General features: G+C 42.5%; 1 protein-coding gene across 1 annotated transcript in view; it reads left to right on the top strand.

Moving 5' to 3' along the window:
• The window catches only part of UBE3A (ubiquitin protein ligase E3A), a 1,356,883-nt gene that overhangs the window by 326,776 nt on the left and 1,002,972 nt on the right, over positions 1–27,135 (top strand). Inside the window, exon 2 of the mRNA XM_044071814.1 lies at positions 1,722–1,766. Within this exon, the coding sequence (XP_043927749.1) occupies positions 1,722–1,766 (45 nt within the window). The remainder of the gene's footprint in view (positions 1–1,721; positions 1,767–27,135) is intronic.

Genomic DNA, 27,135 nt, shown 5'->3' with positions numbered 1-27,135 from the left:
GAGAGAGCAGGTGGAGCAGGTAAGATGGAAGACTAAGGGTAGTGAGGAGGGCAGAGGATGGAAATTAATAGTCAGAAGAGGGTAGGGGATGAGAAGAGTGCAGAGAAGGAGCAGCAAGAGAGCGATTAGGGGAGCCACTAGGCAGTAGGGCAAGGGAAGAGAAAAGGAAAGAAAGTGGAGAGCCAAAAACTAGAAAAAAAAATTGACAGGAAAGTAAAAGGGTCATGGCTAGGTTAGGCTGCCACCTAGTGGTCAGAGTTAGTAAAACAACAGGTGACAAAGTGCAGAAGTATAGCTAGTAGGGGTGGTTGAATTAAACCGTAGGAAAACAGTATAAAGATAATGGTCCTAGGGAGAAAGTCTGGCTGCTGGCTTTCTTGGAAGACAGCCTTCCTTCTAGCCATCACTTCAGCAAGAAGGGTGTCTGAATTACAGGCCCTCATGGCAGTGGAGCCTTTCATCATCTTTCATGCGGACAGGGTGTCCCTCAGGACCAATCCTTCCTTTATGCCCAAGGTGGTATCCAGTGTGGCCCTTAATCAGTCCATTTGCCAACATGCTTTTCTAATCCACAGAACAAAGGGGGACAAATTCTGCACTCCTTGGACATGCACAGACAACTTAGATTTTACTTTGACAGGACTAAGCATCTCAGGAAATCTGAACAACTATTGGTTGCATTTGCTGCAGGGCAGAGGGGAAGGCCATTTCAAAGCAAACCATTTCTAAATGGATAGCCATTTCATTCATTTCTGCTATAAGCACCATGGAAAACCTACCCCACAGGGGATAAGACCACATTCCACCAGGGCTGCATCTACCTCTACAGCCTTTCTCAGAGGTGTCCCTACCAGGGACATCCTCGAAGCTGCTATCTGGAGTTCTCTACATACCTTCACCAAGCATTACAACTTGCCAATTTTTTCTAAATCCAGAGCTGGTTTTGCCGTTGCAGTCCTGCAGGGCCTAATAGCTGGACCTAATGCTCTATATTTGCCTCCTCCCTTCCTTAGCTTTGGGAATCTACCCAAATGTAATGACTGCAACAGTGAAACACGAAGAACATAGTACAGTTGTGTACACTTAACATAAATGTAGATGTTAGAGTATATTCACTGTTGTAGTCCTGGTTACCCACTCTCCAGCCCCCCTGACTTCTATTGACTATACCTCTTTTCTTGTTTATTATACTTAAAGCTTTCTGGTGTATTTGCTTTTTGTTGGAGGTGTAACCTTGTATATAATTGCCTCCCATTATGGGGGCACCTGACATCTGGGGCAAGAAAAACTGATGTAATGGCGTCGGCTGCATGCTTTATACCCCTGACTACCTGATGTCATGGAAGATGAGACCGCATCCGACGCAGGACCCAAGACTATGATAATCAGGCCAACTGAGGGCTACCTGCAAGCAGATAACCTAAATGTAAGGACTGCAACAGTGAATACACTCTAGCATCTACATTTATGGTAAGTGTACACAACTGTACTTTGTCCAGTGTTGCTGTTAATGTGTTAATATTTTTTTTAATGTAAGTTTAATACAAGTCTGTATCTTCCTGATAAAATGTCAGCAGGATTCTTCCTGATAAAATATCAACAGGATTAATTTTTCGTTTTTGATACCATATTTGTGATATAAAAATGTACATATGGTGTAAGGGGGGGGGGGCAAAAATAGCTGAGAATATGTTGAAATACTGTTTCTTTGCTGTCAACAGATCACCAGAAGAACCTCATCTGGACCATCTAGAACCTAGCCGAATGTAAGCATGAATCATATTTTCATTAGTATTTTGGTAGGATTCCAGCAGATTATTTTTTGGCACAGGTATTTGCCATTAGGTAAACATTTGTGAAGTCAAGGAAGACTAACGTCTGTCCATGCTGATTTTTAAAATGCACTATATATGATTATACTTGTTTCCTGAATGCTGGGGTAATGCCTTTTACTGAGTGTGTATGCAAGGAATGTTAGGACATTACTTGATTAAAATTTCAGACCCATGTTTTACAGATACTTCTGATACCAGTAAATAGGAAGGGGTGTTGAATGATAACTGTATTTATTGCTTCAGGAACTACAGAAAATTTAATTTAAAATGTTTTTAAATTTGTAATGTAACTCTTAAATAAAAAAAAAAAAGATATAGTGGAGGCAAAGTATCTGTATAACTGCTCATTTTAACTTTATAACAAACATTACATGCTGCTGGAAATCCTAGGAATGTTTTAAAACAGTATTTCAGTGTGACTTGTGTTTCTTGCCTACAAGGATTTTCTTCATTACTTTTGACTGAAGAAACTCCAAGTAGAAGCTTGCTTGCTGGAGAAAAAGAAATGAATGGGGATAAGCATGAGAAATACATGCTACTTTGTTCAGATAATCTTTCTTTCTCCATAGAAGATAGTGTCTGATTAAAATCAAAACTGAGAAGAGTAGTTGCTTGCTTACAGCATTTTGTCTGTGCATGCTGTTTGGAAATGCTGTGAGCAAGTCTGATTTCCTTCAGATATATCTTGCAATGCATGCTAGGCCTTTAAAGCCTTCAATCTTGTGTAGCTGCATTGGATTATTTCATGTTTGTGCATGGTGCATTGTGCAACATTGTTAAATGGAGAGCAGTTTTGTGTCCGTTTCATTTGCTGGTATTTTAAAAATATTTCTGAGAACATCAGTATTGAGTGTTTCTGTAGTTGTTGAACCTGGTCTCAGCTTTACTGTTTATAATCAGTGACATACCTACCATATTTGAGACAGAGTGAATCATTTTTAATAGCTCCCTCCAAATGATTGCAAGTTCCTGATGGACAAAGAACACAAATATTTATTCCGTAGTTTTACCTACCTAAGAGTTTAAACCTTGAGCCATTGGTTATAGTTTATTGTAATAGTTTACATATTTGCTGTTGTGATGCCTCTTCAGAGGGATCATATAGCTAGGTAAAAAAATGCCTGGAATTGATGCAGCTTTTCTGGTTAGTAAACTCTAACATTATAATTTACTGCTACACTGAAATCTCCTTTTAAGGTCTACACTGAGTGTGATCACATCTTTACTTTGGAGGAACAGTCATGCTGATGCTGCTGTTGGATAAAGGAGCCACAAAGGCAAGTGCTTCACCAGGGAAATGGAAGGTGGATTTTGCTGTTATTTTCTTGTTCTCAGAAAGATTTTTTTTCCTTTTGGTGGGGGGAGGGGGGGTTCCATCCAGTTCTGGAGCTGTGACTTTTACCTGCACATGATGTGTATGAAACTTCATATAGCAGACCCTGATACCACTGTCTCTGGAGGCTTTACAGTTATGTTAATTTGTGTACATGATGGGTGATATTAGTACATTGCCATTTAGAAAGTACACAAGGTGTCTGTGCTGTTTTTCTCTGCAGGGGCAAACTTTTCAATCCAGGGTGCCCTTTGTCCCTTCCTTTGCTTTTGACATCTTTAATAAGATCCTGCTGTAGAAGAAGTCAGGATCTCTATGCATTGCATTGTGTTGATCTCTCGCTCGCTGTCTCTGAATAGCTGATTGCTAAATGGTGATGCTAATGTGTACTCTGTTTGGATAAAAGCCAGTTTTGGTTTACCATCATTGAGGAAAGTCTTGCTTGTTTCTGGTGCATTTTATGTCCTTTATAGAACCAATTCTAGACCCTATCAAGAGTTGTCCTTTCCTTTATAGAGAGCACAGGAGCTTAGGTGTCTGGCCTCCTGGATCATGTCATATAGGCAGGGCACAAGCCTTCTTTTTGTTAAGACTTCTTTGCTTATGGCAAAGAAGCCTTTACTTGTACAATTTCTTTTGTCCTCCTGCAGGCGTTGCAGTGGACAGATTGGTGTTAATGACTAACAGATGCATCATTCCCTTTTTGATCCCTTGCTCATTGTATATTGCTCCTTCCTTAGGTCTTTTCCTTTAACCTGGAGATGCCTTACCTTTTCTTTTTCCTCATCAAACAGTTCTTTATTGGATGCACCTACCATTATCCAAAGTTTTTGAAGTTTATGAAGAGTTTCCATCACATCAGTGTTTGAGCTAAACGTGGTAATTGTGGCCTGCATGTTTTGGAGGAAGTTCTGATGCCTGTTCTCACTGAGTTCAGTTGGTTGGGCAACACTTTGGTAATTGAACTACAATCAGGACTTGGTTCTTACCCCTTTTCAGGGCATGTTTGGAAAAGATCTTCCAGCAAGACCATGTAATGATTTTGTATGGATCACAGTTGCAGTAGTCTCTACAGCTGATAACTCATTGCAGAAGGCTCAGATTCCACATCTCAGTGCTGTTCCCTTTTCAGGACAGGTAGACATCTGCACTTTACAAGACGGCAGTATGTTCTTTTTATGAAGCTGATACCCTCCTTGCCATTTTAGAGCCCCCCTTTAATTAATTAATTAATTAATTTTTGCTGCAGTTGAGAGTATGTATTGTTTTTTTCATCTGTAGTCCATCATGGTTTGGCCTGCTCCAAATCTAAGTACTCCTTTGGGGAAAACTTTTTTGTCTCTGCAGTTGTACATTGTTACTGATTCTTTGTAGTTAACAAGGTCAGATGCCCAGATAGAGAAATTCTGTTATGTCCACCCTTAAAAAGCAAGTAAATCCTACACACAGACTTTGTTTGAGATGGTTTTGGTTAGGCACAGATCACAATTCAGAGTTATAGGGTCTATCTAGGGTTTATGGCAAAAACTTGTGGGAGAAGAGAGCAACTTCTGCAAAACTACATAGATTGGAAACACTCTATGACATAACTTGTACTTGGTGTCCTCTAGTTTATACCCAACCTAAGATGATGAACAGGTTAGCAGTCTAAGGAGGTGACCGTCGGACGCTTGTATAATATTATAGTCCTAGCTTGATGTCTCATCTTGACTCATTACATTTGAGTGATGCCTCCAGGTGCATCTGCTGTTAACTCTTACTGATGCTTCTAGGAGTCCAATATTGCTTGTTCATATTTGCATCAATAATTCCAAAACCATGCTATATACAAAGTTTTAAAAGATCACATCTTAAACCTTACACAATAAACTCAACTGCATTAATATTTGACCTCTGTCTAGTGCACATACAGTGATTTTAACTGTTTTTATGATATAATTTTCACATTTTTCATAACATCTCAACAACCAAGGAACACTAATAGGACTCATTAGCCTCGTATGAAAGCTGTTAGCTAGATGAATAAAATGTTCCTGACAGTATGAGTGTAACCTGAGTGGTTGCTGAGATATTGCAAGTTGTTTACAGAATATTACAAACGTAATAGTTACTGTGTTTACTGTGACTTAAAAAATTCATTTTAAAACATAGAACTAAAGAATAGTACCACTGTAAAATAATTTGTGCTGAAGGTTTTGCCATCTATACTTTCATAACCCCTGTAGTTCAGAGATTTGAACATCTGTTTGAAATGTGAGGATGAAATTTGATTCTGTCAAAAGGCTTAGGCTCCACTTATTGGACGTTATAGTGCAAAATGCCTGAGCACCACTGTAGTGAATGAGTTAAGGACATATATGCTTGAGGTGCTTTTTTAGCCCGTGGCCTTGGCATCCTATTGGTCTGGTGTCCCTTACAGAGTCCCGTTAGAGGTTCCCTGCATGTGGATGAAGGCATGTCCCACTGAGCTGAGAGCTGTTGCATAAAATTTAGATCAGATATCTTCTGTCCAACAGCTGATGCTGAAATGTGTTTTGGTGTCTTACAGGGGAGATGGTGTGTAACCACTGTTCTGGTTAGGAAGGGAGTTAAGGGATAGAGCATGGATGTCCAGGAGCCCTGTCTTCTGTCCCTAATTTCAAAGATGGTAGTCCCACTAAAGAGAAGTGAGAAGCTGAAATGTCATATGCTGTCAACAGGCAGGTCCCTGACCACATGTCTCCCAAACTTTTTCAAAGGAATAGATCTTGTCTCAAAGGTTTCTTCAGGTCCTCTAGGGCCTGCAGCCAAGTTCATATCAGCCATCAGATTCTGGAGCCCCTTCTTAGAGAGAGGGAACCATTCTCAAAGACTCAAAGATGAGACTTGGGCTACTCTTTTCACATGTTGACCCCCCACGGGTATGATGTCAACACTGATACCATGTTCTCTCTTTCACTGTCAGATTAAATCTCATTTGGAGCTCTGTGTAGAATGAAAGAGAGGCACTTCATATAGGAGGTAAAAGAGGTGGCTGACACCCAGAAAACTTACTTTAAAGGTATGGATGCTCCTAAACCTGTCATTTTGCACTGTGTTGGGAGCTTTAGGGGGGTGCATTCTTAGCCTGAAAAGGTGCAGACACCTAGCCTCTGCTCCTAAGAAACATAAAAGTTTGTGTGGTCCAGGAAGGCCCACAAGTTCCTATAAAAAAAAAACCTCTAGCTTATCCAGCTGTTCTTTGGTTTCAGAGGCAAAAAAATGTACATTGTTCCAGTAACAAGGAAAACCTATTACTGGACCAGTTTGGGAAGAAAATGTACAAAGTTCCCACCCTGGCCTTCTGAGCCATTAATTGTCGGTCACACATGACTGTGTTTCAAACTGCTGTTCTACAACAGATGAAGAAAGACTGGGAAAGGTATCTGATATGGATCTGAAAAGCATAATTACTGGAACTCACCTTGTCATCCAGTGGTAAGCACTCAGTGTGCTAATGATAATGTGGATGGCACCACTCAAGGCACAGTTTAGGTGTCTGTGTTCAGGAAACCTGCCTGAGTCTACAGCACCTGCCAGAGTATGTAAAAATGTAGTTTCTTAATGCATCTCTGGATAAGGATCGGCTCTTTGCTAGTACCACTTGTAAAATGGTTAAAAAATAAAATAAAGGAAGGGGCCGACTATGTCAGCTGTTTCACTCTTCCATGCCCTAAGCATGAGAAAAAAATTCTCATTAAGTTTTGTCCCTGTTATTCAGAGGCAAGGAAAGCATATGCAAGCCACAGGTAAGAAGGACCAGTATAACAGTGGCGGCTGGTGACTTCAAATCAAAGGGGGGCTGCAGGAGACAGGTAAATGGGTGGGTCAATGGGAAGGGGTGTGGCCAACTAAAAAGGGGAGGGACTATGTTCAAAACTACAAAAACTGTAACTTTAAATACACTGCCCTAGGTGCCAAACCGTCATTATGAGAGTCCAATCAAGACAAAATTAAGTGGAGAAGAAAAAAAATATTTCAGTGCATTGGCTGCATGACAGCTTACTTAATAGCTAGATGGAAACAAAAAGGTTGTGAGGCATGAAAAAATAAATTACTTTTTAAATACATTATTGGAATGACAGTCAAAATCAAGTATAAGAAAAACAAGATGCACTCAACTCAATCCAGTTCTCCTTGCACTGCAGTTCTAACTGTAATTTATATTCAGCTTTATTAAAGTACCAAGTAACATGCTGAAAGTAACGATCGTTATGATACCCCTACTTGTAAAAATGTTTCTTATGCAAAAAAGACCTGCTGCCTGACAACTAACTACTTGTTTCATGGGGTAAACATGATCAAAGTAAAAAATGAAAATCAAACAAGAAACAAGCTCAAGATACATTGCTTAAAGGACTACTGTACAGGTAATGGACCACACATGATAGATTGACATTCTGTTTGGTTTACAGGTAAAACCTGCAAAGATGACCGCAAGTCTCCAACAAATGTAATGAGCTTCTTAAAATAATGTTATCCTGTCCTTTATTACAAATACTGTCATATGCATTTCAATACCCAAGGCTTATACATTATCTAGTTATGTAAGTATTCTCTGCATGTCAACAACAGAAAGGCTTTCATTGTTGGCAATTATTTAACAGTATGCTTATTAAAGCTTACTTGCATCTTACAATCTCAGACAAGCTTACCTGATGGTCATTAAAGCATTGCTACTTAAACACAGAACAACAGGCACTTTCTGAGTAATAATAAGCATAAATCAACAGTATAAAAATATGAGAGAAACCAGAACATTCTGCAAAATCAAAGACAGAATAAAAGTAGCACTTGTGTCTACCTTGGATGGGGGGATACTCTGTACATTTGCACTGCATAACTGCTCCTTGCCTTGCTTGGACACATCCAGAGTCACTACATGGGGGAGTGGGATGCAACAAGTATGTCACAATTTGAAATGTCTCCGGCTGACTGTGATGGCCCTGACACATTTGTCATACCTCTCAACCTCAGAACAAGAAATATGGACAGAGCCATACATAGAAGCGAGACAAAGTCCCAAAAATGAGGACTTTTTTTTTTAAATATTGCTCTTATAATCTTTGATAATAGAATAGTAGGTCTTGCATTAGTATGAATTTTCTGAAAGGTACGAAATCTGAAACTCAAATGTCTGTCATTATTTTCTAACTTCAGTCTTTAATGATTTCCACTAATTTGCCAAAAAAAACACAATATTATGAAAAATGGACCAAAAATGTGATGCAAAAATATAAAATAGCCACACAATACAGCTGGGAACCTGTCAAGGAAGGGACACTTTTTTAGCTAACTTGAGCAGCTGACAAAATAAAAGATTCTATATGCATTTCTGAAATAAAAGTAACCTATAACTCTGATTATTACTGTTATTTCTTAATTGTAAGCCCTCCACATTTTCTTCCAAAATTGCCATTTTGCGGCGGGATTATTAGGGGAAGAGCAACATTTTGAGCCAAAATCGGGGACAGTTTAGAAGTTTGGATATGCGTAATTCTATAAAGCAATTTATTTGCACGTACCTCTCAACCTGTTAATGCAGGAAATCTGGACAAGGCCAAATATACTGGCGGAACATATAAACAGTACTATAAATTGTTGTATAAACTGAGACAATTGATAGAATAACAGATCTTGCTTTAGCATGCATTTTTCTGAAGGTTATGAAGTCTGAAACTCAGTGTCTGTCATTATTTAGTGACTTAATTCCTAAATTATTTGCCAGAAAACCACACATTTTATGAGGCACAAACCAAAAATAAGAAGCAAAAATCTATTAGTTCTGTGAAAATCTGGACAGTTGAGAGGTATAGTTCAGCCGGGGTTGTCTGAGTTTGCCGCCCTTCCCCCTCACAAAATCATGGTCGAATGGAGCCTCCCCCCGCAGCCATTCCAATGAGCCATTACTTGGCTATTTCACCCCATTTACCATAAACACTAATGTGCATACTGCTTTACTTCTATGATGATCTGGACTTCATTTGAAAGTTTTATTTTCCATTTTACTGCACAAACACTAAGACATCTGCTAAATAAAGCAATGCAATCACAATGAAAACAGACTTAGCATTAAAACTTCTCTGCCCTTGAAACTCACATTAATTGAATCAGCATTGAAACCCACATTCAAAGAAAATACATTTTGCCAGGGGCAGATAAAGATTAACTTTGGGCTGTTTTCAAATCATGGGCCCCTTGGACACGAAACATACATGTGGTCTTTGATACACCTTCCTGATTGTATTGAACTATATTCCTTGTACAATATAGTACAGTTGTTAGAGGGTGTTTGAAATTTGTTTTGAACATTTTTCCAGTAAACAATGAAACAAAATGCATGTACCAATAATGACAAAATTGCCCAATTCAGAGCATTTTTCCAGTAAACAATGAAACAAAATGCATGCACCAATAATGACAAAACTGCCCAATTCAGAACATTTCTATCATAAAAGTCTACTCAAACATCTACAGTCCACCAGCATCAGTAAATATGCACAATCTCTGAAGAAGTAAAAGTCATCTAAATAATTCCACATTAAAGAAATCTGTAACTAATGAAGAGGTTGCTGCTAGCAAACAACTTTATTTCATTGTTTCATCTACAAATAAAGTGCCTGTTGCCCTTGAGGATTACATTGCCTATGTTATATTAAAAATGATAAGCTAGCATTATTGCAGTATGGAATCAATGGCAAACTGATAAGTTCATAGTTACTAGGTATCTTCACCAAAAAGGACTGCAGCATCCACCCCTTTACAACACAGCACAGTACCAGCTTCTACATACTGTGGAGTAGAACCCACAGCCTTCTACATCAAAAGCAAGTACACTACCTGTTGTGCTGTTAACAAAGCAAGATGACTTGGCGTAAGCAGCACTAAACTTCTCTTCCCTGCAGCTCTCCGCTCCTTGTAAAATCTACTTGATGCTCAGCTATATCTTTGAACTTTGCAGTACAAGAAATCTGGAAAAAAAAAACAAAATTTATTGGGGTGGGGCAAAAGCCAGGGACACATTTTAAACACTGCTTGTATAACCTTGGAAAGTTGCTAGTATAAAATGCTGTGCTACTACCACATATCTCACTGCCAAGTCTGGAACCCAGGACCTTATACAAACTAGTTAGAGCAATATACCCAGGACCTTATACAAACTAGTTAGAGCAATATACCACTATGCCAAATCAGCTGTTTTGTGAAAGAAAGAAAGGCTGAAACTTAAATGGCTACCATTTAGTGAATTCAGTTCTCACCGTAGCTGTCAACCTCTTAGCACTAACCACCTGGTCAAAGCCAATAAAGGGGGGATACAGCGCCCAAGCATATTCAGTGAATTTAGTTCTCACAATAGCTCTCAACCTTAGCACAAAAAACCTGGACATAGCCAATAATGGGGGAATACTGTTCCAAAAATAGGGGAAAATTTCAAATATTCATCTTAGAAAATTGCTAGAATAAAGAAGAATATGAAGTCTGAAATTCAAATGCCTGTCATTTTTATTTATTTAACATTTGTTAACCATAAAGTCTCTGACTTGGAACAAAAGCCAATTTTCAGCAGAGGCCCAGGGAGAAACACTCCAGACACATGTCTTTGCATGATGGAAGGATACGAGAGCACCCAGAGGAACCCACACAAACACAGGGAGGACATGCAGACTCCACACAGAAAGCACCCCAGCCAAGGATCAAGACAGAGAACCTCTAGCTGTCAAGCAACAATGCTACCACTGCACTGCGGCATCATCAACTATGAAATGAATTAAAAAACAGAATCCACAGATTTTGAGGAAAAGAACAGAATAAATATGAGGCAAAAATCTGCACATTTTTCACAAATGGTGGTGGGTAGGGAATTCAGGCTCTTGCTACCTGCACTCAAGATGCAGGGTTCAAGCCTGATGTGTCCTCTAACCACCACCATGTATCCTGAGTTCTTCAGACACAGCCAGCCTAGCACTTAATGTTATAGGTACCAGAACTGTATCATCTGTATCAATCATCCAAATCAAAATACAATAGTAGCTACCACACAAAGGAATGGCATAATATTTACAACAGTGAGATATCTTGTGTAAGCCAGATGGTGTGTGTGCATGTACTTATGTCATGAGATCTAAGGTAAGAACAGCTCAGAAATAGACGTGTACAATGATTCTGATTTCCAGTCACAATTACTATTACAATTACAGTACTCAGAATTACATGTATCAGTGATGACTGTAGTAGTAGTATCAGTTTTTAGTTTACACTACTATTTTCTGAAGTTCACCTCTCTGCTGTTGGTGCCTATAACCTGCTGCAAAGCGGTCACCTGCCAGACAGCAAGCAACACACGGGTCAGCAACAGAGCAGTACTAAAGGGCACCATTGTCACCTTCAAACAGTCTAGAATCAAACCACTAAAGCCATTTGCCTGACTACATCACATGATTTTACAGTCTTACAAGCTCCCTCACCATTCTGTTTCCCATGCCTGTTTCAAGTAATTCAAAACAAGGCTAGTGCATTTGTAAACAATTCCGATACAGCTTTTGAGTTCATAAATGCAAACATGGAAAGAGCTAAAAATGGTGGCAGTACCACACTTTAATCTGCAGACTGCTTTCATGCTGTCTAGTTGGAACAGTAATCTGACAGGCAAATTACTACCTCCCATACAGAACATTGCACATCCGTGTTTACTGGAGCTACCTGCGGTTGCCTCATGCCCCTTAAAGCTACAACAACAGCACTGCATTTACTAGAAGTTGGGAACACCTTGGTGTGCAGGTGCAGAGCTTGCATAAATATCATAGTAAAATAAAAATAGTCAGTTTTTAAACCTTCAGTTACCTTTCTAAATTACTGCAGCAAAATATAATACCCGTTTATTTTACCCCAGGTAGGCTACTACATACTCCCCCATCTTAAAGATGCACACACAGCCCAGCAACAGGCCCCCAGGTAAGGCGCTCTTTTAAACCATATGCGGGGCGTCTCTGTGCTGATCAACGAAAGTAAACAAACTACAATGCAAAAAGGGAAAGTCACTCCAGCCGTGGCCAGACGAAGGGCACACAAGTAGACAGTTTAAATCCTGAGACTAGTTCCGTTTGAGAATGTGAAAAATAAAATGGATGTTCAAACACTTTGAGGTTAATGTAGTTTATTGATGCACTGATAACCAGTAACCGCTAGATCGGCTGCAGCACAACCTAATGTCCGTATCGTAACAAAGATGGTCAACGGTGATCTGAGGAGAAGCCCAGTTCAATGTATAATCTTCCAGCACTGGAATGGACACAGACGCACACCTTCCGGAAAGCAGTAATCCGTCTCGCAGCAGCAATATCCAACTCCATTCTCTCAGCAAACCCGCGCTCGACTTAAAGCTTCCCTGCAGGAGAACTTACCTCACTCCTGATTGGTCCTGTCTGCGGCTCAAGCAGTCCGAAGCTCCTGTCTTCTGTGCGGTTGTCTACCGCACGGCATCTTGGGCATCTGCGGGGCAGAAAATACCTTCTCTGCATCTGGACTGCTACTCAGGCAGTCAGAGGTTGCAGAGATTCCTGGGCATCTGTGGGGCAGGGCAGTGTGTCCGCGCATGAGCAGCAGTTCTGGTACTCAGTAAAAAAATAAAATATATATTTTTAAAGTTTATGTTGAATGTTTTTATTTCTTTTATTTCTAGGTGGGAGGGCTGCAGTTCTGCAGACGATAGCACGAGCCGACCCTGCAGTGTAAGGAAAATTGTCAGCGTGAGCAGAAGTAGATGTTGCTCATTCAGTCTCTTTATTCCAGGGATCATAGTTGTGAGTTAGAATATCAGACAATTTAATTACCACTTTACAGCTGTTCATTGCAGAACCTATGCCAAAGTCAGTGCCAGCACAGTGGAATTCTACTAAAGACTCTTCATATTACCCAGACAAGAGGGTCCTTGGGAGGTCCATCTTGGACTTTTCAAGGCTAAATACCTGACTGAAGTTGTCAGAATACAAAATGCTGACTTCAAGTCCTCTTACCACTTCTGTTCCTTCAAGCTGTGATGGTTACTCTGGTTTTTAGGGAGGCCTGTTTTCATATTCCCTTTCATTGGAACCACTGTCACGTTCTCAGATTTAAGAAAAAGGGGAGGAGTGTCCCACTCGGTTTACCTCTTTGCCTTTTTGATTGGCTGCTTCAGCAAAGGTTTTTTAGAGTGCCTGACTCCAGTAATTGCCTGTTTCAGAAGCAAGCCCATTCCTACTTTTACCTGGATGACTTCCTCATGTTGGTAGGCGGAGAAGGCCTTTCAGTGCACAATGGAGTGTTCTCAAAGTCTGGGATATTCCTGTAACATCCCCAAGTTAAATCTCACCCCTTCTAAGAAATTTGAATTCTTTGTGTCCTTGCTGGATTCTAACAATCAGAAGGCGTATCTCCTTCCAGACATTGGGGAATCTCTGTCTCAGTATTTCCAGCAGATGACTCTAGAGCAGGGTTTACAGCCAAAGAATTTCTGAGGATATTGAGATTTATGGTCTTCCCAATTCTTGTGGCCCTGTAGCCAGATTGCACATGAGAAATGGTACCTGTCGACAACATTCCCAGTCCCTCAAGGGAAGATTATCTTTATGCTACCCTTTTTCTCCAAAGAGCAATAACGGTAGTCCAGCAAGCTCAGATTGAACCAGAGGGGTTCTTTAAAGAACCCCCCAGTTAAACACTAAATGTTTAAGACCTAGCTTTGAGGGACTGCACACTTACAAGACCTCAAAGTACAAGGGGAAAGAAGTAAATGTAAAAGGAAATGATAGCTCTGAAAAAAAACACCTGAAACATTAACAAATAGTTATAGAGGAGACTGAGTTTCACCTGTTGTGCAAGTTGACTTTGATTGCCCACAAGATGGCTCTTCAATCCCAGTTGACCCTAAGAGCAGTTTATGTCCCATTCTAGTTGAACTCTGTGGTACCAGCTAAGCAGACTGGCTGAGATCCCCACAAATGGATGTTAAACAAAGATGCCTTAAGCTTGTTTACAGGTGGGGGGTGCCTAAGAAATAGATTTGTTCACCTGTGAGCAACAAACCACTCTGGAAGCTCTGCACCAGAACATGTCATTGGGTAGGTGGGTAGACGTCCTTCCAACCCAACGGATCATGGGTTTGCTCCCCTTGTTGGACTGTTTTGAGCAGCGTCTTCTGTGGCTGTGCACTGCAGTCCTGGAGTGGCAGTCCTTTCTGCATTTTGAGCACAGTAGGCAGAATTCTATCTGGCATCACGGACATGGATTTTCCTGAGGGTTGTATTGTCCCGTGTTCTGTTTAACAAGGTAGATTCATACATAGTGAGGGCTTCCTTCACTACCAGTTTCCAGGCATGAATGACTGAAGTTTCTTCTGAGTGTGAGGAGGAGTAAGCTGCCTAGTCAACAAACAGGAGCTCCCTTAGATGCTTCCTAAGCACCCTGGTCTTTGATATAAGCCTTGACAGTTTGAAGAGGTTACCATCCATTCTGGTTTGGAGAAAGTTACCCTCTATAGCAGTTCCAAAAGCAAATTTCAACAGAACTGAAAAGATGCAGAACAATGTTAGAACCAGTACATTCCCTTGCTTCACTCCAGTGAGAATCTCAAAAGGTTTGAATGTGAGTCCATCATATACATGCCTTCATGGAAGGCCCTGATGACGCTGAGCAGTGTTGGAGGACAGCCGATCTTGGCCAGAATTGTGAACAGACCTTTTCTGTTGACAAAGTCAGATGCCTTGGTCAGGTCAATGAAGGCAATATACAGAGGCTTGTTTTTCTCTCTACACTTTTCTTGTAATTGCCTAACAGAGAAAACCATTATATGTGGTAGACCATTAAGTTCTGAACCCACTCTCTCTGCAAGAATGTGGAGTCTCTCAAGGACAACACGTGCAAACTGCTTCCCCACAATACTGAGAAGGGAGATGATGTGATAGTTGGTAGTCACTTTTGTCACCCTTGTTGTTCTAGATATTTTGCAGCACACTGCCTTCTCTCCAGCATTGGCAAAGTATTGCATGCAGCTCTGAGATTAGGCTATCATTGGCGGACTTGAGGATTTTTGAAGGAATACTGTCTTTCTTGGGGGTGCTTTTCCTGAAGAGTGCTTTAATGCACCAAGTTCCTCCAAGGTGGACTCCGCATTGAGTTCAGTCATGGTTGGCAGAGGCTCTGTGGCATTCAGGACTCTCTCTAACCATGGTGCGTCTGTTGTACAGCTGTGAGTAGTCTTCCTCCACAGTGTTCCATCTGTTTGGTTCTGATGTTCATCGTGTTACCCTGCTGCAGTCATCACACTTGGGTTATCCTGCCATCAGGTGGTCCCGCAGTCGGCCCGAATTCCAAAGTCTTGGTCCGGCGTCGGTTGCTGTTGCTTCTTCCCTGACGTCAGTGCGCCAGGGGTATATAAGAGGCATCCGACGCCATTTTCTTCAGTCTTTTTTGCCGCGCGGTGCCCGAAGCAGAAGCAGATGTTCTTCGTCTTCCCTTGCTGCAGTCCTGACTATTGGGTATAGTCCGCGTCCCAGTCGGCCCCCCCACCCCAGAGAAGGGGCTCCGGGTGGTCATGCCTTAGACTCGACGCACGCCAGTACGTCAGGGTACGCACGCATGACACCCGTCATTTCAGTCTTTTTGCCGCATGGTCCGATGCAGATTTTGCGAAAGTGCAGGCAGGGTTGTTTCTGATTTTTTTCCCAACCGTTTTCAGACAGAAGTACAGAGTTGGCTAAGTAACCCGTGGAGAAGTGAATAACTGTATTTTTGGGAAGCAGATACCGCATAGGGATTATCATACTGATTTAAGCGCGCACTATTAAGAGGAGGCTTGATTGTGCTAGGTTAGTGTTTGGGATATGCCGCCGGATGCTCCGGATGCTGCTTCATCTAAGAAGCGCAGGAGGAAAACAACAAAACAGTGAGGAGGAACCGGGCAACGGCAGACCCGGGTCTTTTTAGAAGGCTCAGGGAGCTAGAGGTTTGCCAGGAGTCTCTATGGAGTCTCAGGCAGATACTTTACTGTTACAGGATGTGCCCTCTCAGGAAGTAGGCCAGGCTGAGGGAGGCTTCTCAGGTTTCTGTTCTTCCCTCTCTTCCCAAGGTTAGGGCCTCCTCTCCCTAGCTTTCAGCTTTTAGGAGGAAAGCCAAGTTCAGCTAGGGGCTTCTCCCTAGCATTCGGGCTCTGTGCTAAGAAACATATGCTTAAAATGGCTGAAGATTTGATTACTCTGATTAGAGGTTCTATGCCCAACAGGAGTTTGATAGTTTTGAACAGTGTTCACAGGCTTCAGAGCCTTCTGTGGAAGACTTGCAAGAGTTTCCTGCTTATTCTGATTCTGATGTGGATGATTCCACTCCTTCAGCTTCTCCTCCTGAGGATTTTTCATTTTCAGAGACTCTAGCACTTTAAATGGGAAGGCCAAGATTACTCTGACTCCAGAAAAATTCTTGTTTTGCCTCAGCATAGGCCCTTAGCTATTCCTCCTGTGTTGAATGTGGTGGAGGATGTTTTGCAGAGGCTTCTCTGAACCCTGATTCCTTGCCTCCTGCTCCTGTTAAGCCTGATAGGTATTATAGGGTGCCCAAGCTCATAAGTATTTGTTTAAGAGTCCCAGGCGGACCCAGAAACTGTTTCTCAGGGGCCTAAAGGTGTTAAAGCTTCTGTGGTTAAAAATCCTGTACCCTCGGATAAAGAGGCAAGGGCTTTGGATAGGTGGGGTAAGAAAGTATATACTTCTTCCACTCTAGCCATGAGGGCTTGAATTGTCAATTTCATATGCTGAAATATCAGAATTATCTCCTTTCACAATTGAAATCTAAGGTGGATGCTTGGGCGGAAGGTATTGAGTGTAAAGAATTGCTGGATTTGGTTCATGTGTCTGAACAAGTGGGTAAGCATTCTTTGCAGTGTGGTTTTGATGCTGTTCAGGCCTCTGGCTGCTACTAGTTCTGTTCTTCTTGAACATGCATGGTTGAAGGATCAGAATTTAGCTGAGCATGTTAAGACCAGGATTTTGGATGCTCCTTTACAGTCTGATGTGTTGTTTGGACCGCCTGTGGAAGCAGTTTTAAAGAAAATGGAGGACAAAGCTAAGTCTATGCAGACTGTTAAAGATTTTTGCAGGTGCAGCCTCGTTTAGTAGAAATTGGCCTGCTAAGGGGTGGACATATCCTGCTTATGGTTCCCAGTCTAGGGGGTAGTAGTAGTAGGGGGGCAGGGGCTCAAAGGTTCGTTTAGGCCTAGATCAGACAGTTCACCTGCTCAGACTTCTGGTGAGGGCAGGGGTCAGTCCTTCGTAAGCAGAACCAATGACCTGCCTTTTCAGCTGCCAGTGGACTCTCGCCTGGCAGCTCCTTTGGGAGGAAGATTGTCTCTTCAAGAAAATTGGGATTTAATCACTCAAGACAGATGGGTGCTGGATATCATTCATCACGGGTACAGATTTTATTTCCACACAATGCCCCTTTCAATGGCATGCCAGATGTTCCTCCTCCACAAAGAAAAGAGGCTCACAAGCAAGTTTCTCAGTTACTCCAGATAGGGGCTATTCAGCCAGTCCCTGTGTCAGAAAGGGCTCGGATTTTATTCTCGCCTGTTCCTAGTACCAAAGACCAATTTTGGATTTATCTATCCTCAACACTTATCTGGACATTCCCAAGTTCAAGATGTTGACGTTACAGCAACTGTTACCTCTGCTGGGCAAGGATCACTGGATGGTAACTTTGGATCTCAAGGAAGCTTACCTTCATGTGCCCATAAGGCTAAGTTGCAGAAACTGGAGATTTTCATTATCAGTTCTCTGCATTGCCCTTTGGCTTATCTACTGCGCCCAGAGTATTCACAAAGGTTCTGGCTCCAGTGATAGCTTACTTCAGGCTTCAAGGCATTCAAATTTATCCTTACTTGGACGACTGCCTGATTCTGGCTCAAGAAAAGGAACACCTTCTACAGCATCTGGAATATGTCATAGCAGTGCTAAGATGCCTAGGGTATTCTGAAATAAAGTCCAGTCTAGTACCCTCTCAAGACATGTGCTTTCTGGGTGTGAGACTGAATACAGCGTCTGTCACTTTACTTCCACCAACTATCTCATCAGTCCGTGCTGACTGCAAGGACAGTCCTTCAAGCATTAGGGTTCATGGCATCTTGTATTCTGGTGCTTCCCAATGCCAAACTGCATATGAGGAAGCTGCAATGGTATCTCAAAATGTATGGACACAGCACTGCCAAGATTTGGACACTGTCATTCAAATAATACCTTGCCTTCAAAAGGAATTCTTGTGGTGGGCTCAGGAATGTCACCTAAACAAGGGACTCTCTGTGACCCGCCAGAGGCGAGTCAGATTTTAACGACAGATGCCTCGGACACTGCTTGGGGAGCTCATCTAAATGGAAAGTGGATACAAGACAAGTGGCCTGCCAGACTACAGCATCTACATATCAACATGAAGGAGATGTTAGCAGTCCAGTTTGCATTGATGGCGTTCAAGGAGTTACTTCTTCCAGGGCAGGTGTTGATTCTGACAGACAACACAACTGTCATGTGGTACATCAACAAGCAAGGGGAACACATTCTTATCCTCTATGCAGGCAAGCAATGATTTTATGGGAGACTCGTTAAGCCTGCAACTGACTCTTCAGGCAAGGTTTCTGCCAGGAGCACAGAACTCCCTAGCAGATGTATTAAGCAGACAAATCATGGATCCCCACGAGTGGAAACTGGATCTTCATGTATTTCAGAAATTGACAGTGTCATGGGGAACTCCAGACATAGATCTGTTACTAAACCACCAGCTGCCAAAGTATTGCACAAAGGGGTTTCATCACACAGCTTGGAAAGTGGATGCTCTGTCTTTCAGTTGGAAAACCTTCATGTCTATGCCTTTCCACCTCTACCTCTTCTTCCAAAGGTATTACTAAAGGTCAGACAGGACAGGCCAAGGATGATTTTGATAGCTCCAGATTGGCCTCGCAACACTGGTACCCACTTCTAAGGAGTCTTGTAAAGAAGCCTCCATGGCCTTTACCTCTGATTCCTCATCTGTTATCTCAGAAGGACGGTCATCTGCTCAATGTCAAGCTTCAATCTCTTCATCTCACAGCTTGGCATATTCTGTGTTGAAGCATGGTAGGTCTCAGCTTCCTCAACAAGTTTTAAATGTGATTATGGAAGCTAGAAGGCCTAGTACTATGGAAGAGATTTTTATTTTGGAGTACAGCAAAGAATTTGGAGATTTCAGAGCCTAATTTGAGTGTGGCTCTTCAATATCTTACTGAATTATTGGACAAAGGTTTGTCTTTCTCTTCCATAAAGATTCATGCTGCAGCAATTTCAGCTCACTATGATTGTGACCCACCTTTGTTTTCGCATCCTTTGTTCAAGCAGTTTCTTAGAGGGGCAAAGAATATAAGACCCCTACGAGAGCTCCTACTCCTGCTTGGGATCTCAATTTTGTGTTGGAAATACAACCTTTTGAGCCTGCAGCTACTGCTGAATTGAAATATTTGTCATGGAAGACTGCTTTTTTGTTGGCTATCACTTCTGCAAGAAGGGTGTCTGAGTTGCAGGCCCTTATGGCAGTAGAGCCCTTTTTGATTTTCCATAAGGACAGGGTATCATTACGTACTAATCCTTCCTTTATGCCTAAGGTGGTTTCTAGTGTGGCTTTAAACCAAACTATTCATTTGCCTACGTTTTTTGCAGATCCTCAAAATAAAGGGGAAAAGATTTTGCACACTTTAGATGTACACAGGCAATTGCGTTATTATTTGAGCAGGACTAAAGATTTTAGGCAGTCTCAGCAGTTACTTGTTTCTTTTGCTTTAAGTTCACAGGGCAAACCTGTGTCAAAACAAACTATTTCTAGGTGGATTGGCTTTTGCATTGCATTTTGTTATTCCCATCATGGCAAAGAGGTTCCAGCTGGGATTAGGCCTCATTCCACTAGGAGTTCAGTGCATACTTTCTCTAGGCATTATCACCTGCCTATATACTCTAAGTCTAGAGCTGGTTTTGCCACAGCTGTTTTACAAGGCATGTTGTCAGCTCCTGCTACTTTATAATTTGCCAGCCTCCCTTACCTCTGCTTTGGGATTCTACCAATAGTCAGGACTGCAGCAAGGAAGAGACGAAGAACATAGTACAGTTTTGTACCTACCATAAATGTAGATGTTCGATTTCCTTTTTGCTGCCCCAATTTACCCTCCCTCCTTCCCTCTGTGTTTCAGGGTGGTTGTGTAGGTGCCTTTACATGCTTATATTTTTGTATATATTGTACATGTTTATTGGTGCAGGTTGTTTTTGGATCTTGTCTTTTGGGTCTTCTGACATCTGGGGCAAGAAAAGGCGAGAAATGGCGGTCATGCGCATTCATTACCCCCAGCGGCGCGACGCGTCAGTAAAGCCATGACCCGACGACCAGCCTTATCTTCTCTATTTCGGCCGACTGGGACTGGGACTATACCAATAGTCAGGGGACTGCAGCAGGGAATCCTCGAACATTCGCAAGTGCCGGTCGGCTGACACCTGAGATTTTCGATCGGAATTTCAGTCCGAAGTCTTCAATAAAGCTAAGTACCCCGTTGGGGAACATTTTCTTGCCTCAGTCCGATGTCAGAAAAAGTTAACAATTGCATTTCTTGTGGGAAGCAAATACCTCATAAGGACTTCCATTCCTATTGTATTCCTTGCCTAGGCCCAGACCACGACGTCACAGGTTGTTGGTTTTGCGCTAGGTTTAATAAACGCACTATCAAATGCCGTTTTGACTTTGCACGGCATTACTTCAGTAGTAAATTTAATTATATCACGCCGTCGGAGCAGCCGACGGCTGCAATTCATAAAAAACGCAAGGATAAGGACAGGCAGCCTAGGAATAAGCCAGACCCCGAGGCCTCAACTGGGCCTGTCTCCGGTTTTCAGTGAGGTGCCTACGCAGCCCCTGACGACCGCAGAGCTGGAACCCCAGACAGCTGCCGACTCCCAAGCGGAGTCTACTAGGCCGACGCAGCCATCTACTGACACTGGAGCAGAATTAGACACCGGTGCAGAGGAAACGCCTTCGCTTGCTGAAGGTGTCTTCAGACCAACTTCACTCACCATTAAATCTTATGCTAAGCTTAAAACTCCTTTAAAGCCTAAGAAAACTGTTCATCAGCCTACAGGTCAAGGCCCCATGCCTAAGAAACAGATGCTTAAGATGGCTGAAGATTTAATTACCCTTATCAGGGGTTCCCATCCCCCTCCTGATAAAAGACCAAGACAAGAGGAGGATTATGCATCCTCTGACCAGGTTTCTCTCTTCTCAGATTCTTCTGAGGAACAGGATTACACTTTTCCACCTTATGAGGATTCTGATGCTGAAGAGACTATTCCCTCAGCATCTCCCCCTGAAGACTACTCCTTTGGGGAAACCTTACATACCATGAGGAAACATTTCCACTGGGAAGGCCTGGATTACTCAGATTCTAAGAAAAGGCTCCGAGAGTTCCTTTTATTATCCCAGCACAGACCTCTTGCTATCCCTCCTGTTTTAGGTATTGTGGATGATGTCTACTTGGAGTCTAGTTTAAATCCAAACTCTCTACCTCCTGCTCCAGCCAAACCAGACAGATTCTACAGAGTACCTGACTCTCACAAATTCCTTTATAAAAGCCCTATAGCTGACCCAGAAACCATTTCCCAGGGTCCTAAGGGAGCAAAAGCTTCTATGGCTAAAAATCCTGTGCCATCTGAGAGAGATTCCAGAACCCTAGATAGATGGGGAAAGAAAATATACACCTCTGCAACTCTGGCTATGAGAGCATTAAATTGCCAGTTTCACATGTTGAAACATCAACAATTCCTGATGTCTCAGTTAAAACAAAAAATGAGCACACATTCAGAACAGCCTGAATTCAAGGAAATGCAGGATCTGTTGCATGCAGCTGAACAGGTGGGCAAGCATACTTTGCAATGCGGTTTTGATTCATTGGAAGCTTCCTGTAGAGCAGCTGTTACTGGCTCTATCATTCGTAGACATGCTTGGTTAAAAGAGCAAACCCTCCCTAACCATGTTAAAGCAAAATTATTAGATGCACCTTTACAACAAGATGTATTATTTGGTGTCAAAGCAGAAGAGGTTTTAAAGAAAATGGAGGATAAGGCTAAATCTATGCAAACGGTCAAGGATTTCTTGCAGGTACAACCCCCTCGCTTCAGCAGAAATTGGCCAACAAAAAATTGGTCCTTTCCAGCTTCAGACAGATCACAGAGGGGCAAATACAGAAGCCCAAGGGGCAGAGATCAGTCACAGGGCCCTTACAAACCTCGCCAATGGGGTTCTGCTACCCAGAAAGGAGGAGAAGACAGGTCCCAAGCTAGCAGAAGGCAGACACAATGACTCTATCCTCAAACTACCAAGCAAATCTCTCCTGGCAACACCCTTGGGAGGAAAACTAGCATTTTTTTGCAGACAACTGGCACATCATCACAAAAGACACATGGGTTCTAAACATTGTCTCTCAAGGATACAGATTCCACTTTCATACCTTACCAAGGATCAAAGGAATGCCAAACCTGCCACCAAATCAATGGGCAGAGGCACAAAAACAAATTGAAGCTCTCATGAACATGAGAGCCATTCAACAGGTACCTTCACAGGAGCAAGGACAAGGATTTTACTCAAGACTCTTCCTAGTTCCAAGAAAGGACAAAGCATGGAGACCCATTCTGGACCTTTCAATTCTGAACACCTATCTGCAAGTGCCAAAATTCAAGATGATAACACTACAGCAGCTTCTTCCCATACTGGGCAAGAATGCTTGGCTAGTCACTTTGGACCTCAAAGAGGCATACCTGCATGTCCCTATCAGACAAAATTGCAGAAGATACCTCCGCTTCATTGCAGGTTCAATGCATTATCAATTCTCTGCACTGCCCTTTGGCTTATCTACTGCACCCAGGGTCTTCACAAAATGCCTGGCACCAGTAATTGCATACTGCAGACAAAGAGGAATTCAAATATACCCATACCTGGATGACTGTCTTATTCAAGCAGAAAGCAAGGACATTCTTTTATAGCATCTGGCATTTGTCAAACACCTTCTGAGTTGCCTAGGGTACACAGTAAACGAAAAGAAATCAAAACTAGTGCCCTCACAAACCATAATATTCCTGGGTGCCAGCTTGAATACAACAGCCCAGATGGCTTATCTCACGCTAGACAAACGACAGCTGTTTCAGTATTTCAAAATAATGGCAACAAAGACCCAACTCCCTGCAAGAAAAATTCTGCAGGCATTGGGATTCATGGCATCTTGCATACTACTAATACCATTTGCAAAACTGCATATGAGGAAATTACAATGGTACCTGAAAGGTGTATGGACTCAGCACAGCCACAGCTTGGAAACAATGATTCCACTCATTCCCTGCCTTCAACAGGAGTTTCTACCGTGGGCACAGGCATGTCACCTCAACAAGGGTCAGCCTTTCACCTTACCCACAGCCAGGCAAACTATGACAACGGATGCATCGGACTATGCCTGGGAAGCACACATGGCAGGACAGTGCATTCAGGGCAAATGGACTACAGATCAGAGGCACCTGCATATCAATCAAAAAGAAATACTAACAGTGCAGAATGCCCTAACAGCTTTCAAGGACCTTCTACACCCAGGACAACTACTAATAAGGACAGACGACACCACAGTTATGTGGTACATAAGCAAGGGGGCACACATTCCTACCCTCTATGCAGGCAAGCAATGACCTTGTGGAACACTGCACTGTCTTACCAGGTTCAATTACAAGCACAATTCCTGCCAGGAAAGAAAAACACATTGGCAGATGACCTAAGCAGAAACATCATGGATCCACACGAATGGAAACTAGATCCACAAGTATTTGCAATGATAGCTCAAAAATGGGGACGCCCAGACATAGATCTGTTTGCAAGCCCCCACAACCACCAACTTCAAAATTTTTGCACAAGGACCTTCCATCCACTAACTTGGAAAGTGGACGCCCTCTCATTCAGTTGGAAAACATTAACAGTGTATGCCTTCCCTCCACTGCCTCTTCTAGCAAAGGTACTGCTGAAAGTCAGATCAGAGAGGCCACAAAAGATTCTCGTTGCACCAGACTGGCCACGCCAACATTGGTATCCAATTTTAAGGAACATGGCCCAGGGCCCACCATGGATTTTGCCACAAATTCCTCACCTGCTCACCCAGCGAGACAATCTGATTCTACACAGCCAGCTCAAGACTTTAAATCTGGCTGCATGGCAAATTACCTAAACAACCAGCCAACACCTTTATCCAAAGCTGTTATGGATGTCATTCTGGAGGCCAGGAGGCCCAGCACCAGGAAAACCTATTCAGACAAATGGAAAAGATTTTGCGCCTGGAACCAGGCTAAAGGCCTAAATCCCCTGGAACCGAACATTCCTCAGATTCTACAATATTTAACTGAGATGTTACACAAAGGACTTTCCTTTTCATCTATTAAGATCCACGCCTCAGCAATTTCAGCTCATTACAGCACGGATCCTCCTTTATTTTCACATCCACTCCTAAGACAGTACCTCAGAGGGGCTAAGAACTTAAGACCACCAAGGAGAGCTCCAACACCTACTTGGGATCCCAACTTTGTCCTGGAAAATCTTACACTGCCGCCCTTTGAACCAGCTTTTTCAACTGATTTAAAATTTCTTTCATGGAAAACTGCCCTACTACTAACAATAATCTCAGCTAGAAGAGTCTCAGAGCTACAGGCACTAATGGCAGTGGAACCTTTCCTCATTTTTCATCAAGACAGAGTTTCTCTACGAACTAATCCTTCCTTTATGCCAAAGGTGGTATCCAGTGTGGCCCTAAACCAAACCATTCACTTGCCCACCTTCTTCCCAAATCCCCAGAACACAGGAGAAAGACTCCTGCACTCTTTGGACATTCACAGGCAATTACGTTACTACTTGGATAAAACTAAGGCTTTCAGAAAAAATGACCAGCTCTTTGTAGCCTATGACACAGGATCACAAGGAAAAGCTATCTCAAAACAGGCCATTTCTAGTATGGTAGGTACAAAACTCGCTGGCCTTGTTCAAGAGAAATCTTGACCAATGGATGGGAGATCGCAGGTATACCCCAGGGATTACCTCAGTGTCACTGCTCAACAGAGGCACAGCAAAATAATGGGTATAGTTCCCCATACTAAAGGGGTGGCGTAAGCCACAAAACTATGGGCTAGGCTTGTAAATGCCCTCGGGCAGATAGCCTAGTATGAACCTATGAACCTATGAACCTATAGGACATTGCATACGTTTCTGCTACACACATCATGGGAAACCGGTACCTGCTAACATTAGGTCCCACTCCACCAGGGCTACAGCTACATCAGCAGCCTTTCTCAGGGGAGTGCCAACCAAGGATATTCTGGAAGCTGCCACTTGGAGCTCAGTGCACACCTTCACCAAACACTATCACTTACCTCTTTACTCTAAGACTAGAGTTGGTTTTGCCACTGCAGTTTTGCAGGGCCTACTAGCTTCTTCTAACCCTGTTTTACTCCACCTCCCCTCCTTAGCTTTGGGATTCAACCCAAGTGTGATGACTGCAGCAGGGTAACACGATGAACATAGTACAGTTTTGTACCTACCATAAATGTAGATGTTCTAGTGTTCACCCTGCTGCAGTCCAGGTTACCCTCCCTCCATCCCCTCTGAACTAGATGAACTTATCTTTACCACTTTATCCTATTCTACTTCTGAGGTGTATTTGCTTGTACCCAAGGGTTTTGTTTTATTTTTATATTGCCGTGTGTGTGTATATCTATATATATTTAGGAATTCGGGCCGACTGCGGGACCGCCTGACGGCAGGATAACCCAAGTGTGATGACTGCAGCAGGGTGAACACTCGAACATCTACCTTTATGGTAGGTACAAAACTGTACTTTCTTAATGATTTTGCCTGTGGCGGACTTAAGTGGGATGATTTTCCTTTGTGATGGACCAATGGCTTGCTTGATCCCATCATACATTTTTCCCATGTTACCAGTATCTTCAGCCTACTGAATCTTAGAGCAGAGTTAGAACCAGTAATCATAGCACACTGCCTTGCTACCTGCTGCACTTGACACCAAGCACACTGGAGTTCCTTCTCCTACAAGGTCTCCTCATTGGGAGAGGACTTGTATGCAGCCAGTGCCAGTCTCTTCTTGCCAATCAGGGGTGTCAGCACTTCATGGTAGGCTTCAAACCAGTCAGCACACTTGATTACCTTTTTCCCCAAAGGTTGATATTGCAGTGTTATAGATATAACATCCTGTAGTTTTTTCCCACCTTTTGCTAATGCCTATGCAGTTTGGGCAAGGCAAAGTCGCATACTTCTGAAAGGTCATGAGTCTTGAGTCTTGCCTCCTTTCCTTTTTCGATCTAAAGAACCTTCGCGGCTGGATGTTCACCATGCTACACATGCAAGTGGTCAGTATCTCAGTCTTCACTGTGGTAACTGTGTTACCCTTCTGGTGCCAATGCTTCGATCTTTGGTGTTGCCACAAAACTTTATGCTGGTGTTGGCTGTGCAATGGTCATGTTGGGAGCAGAATTCAAGAAGATGCTGTCCATATTCATTCATCTTTCCTGTTCCAAACTGTCCCAGACAGGATGGCCAGCTATGATGGTCACTGCCAACTCTGGCATTGAAATTGCCAAAAATAAATAGTGGTTCATGGAAAGAGACTTCACTGGTGGAAGTGCTAAGTTCATAATAGAACTTGTCTGTAACTTCTTGGGCAGAAGTTAAAGTAGGTTTGTAGATGCTGAAGATGTTGAGCATGCCTACTGGTGTTTGTAGCTGAATTTTTAGCATTCTCTGTTTTCACATTTGGTGGTATGAAATCAACACGTGTTCCCTGGTCTGTTCTAGAAATTCCCCCTGCCAGAAAAAAAGTAAAATCCTTCT

This window comes from Protopterus annectens, chromosome 5.part0 (genome assembly GCF_019279795.1).
Source record: "Protopterus annectens isolate FY-2018-M chromosome 5.part0, PAN1.0, whole genome shotgun sequence".
Classification (NCBI taxonomy): Eukaryota; Metazoa; Chordata; order Ceratodontiformes; family Protopteridae; genus Protopterus; species Protopterus annectens.
The sequence above is the reverse complement of the archived record's forward strand: the minus strand, read 5'-3'. Positions and strand labels throughout refer to the sequence as shown.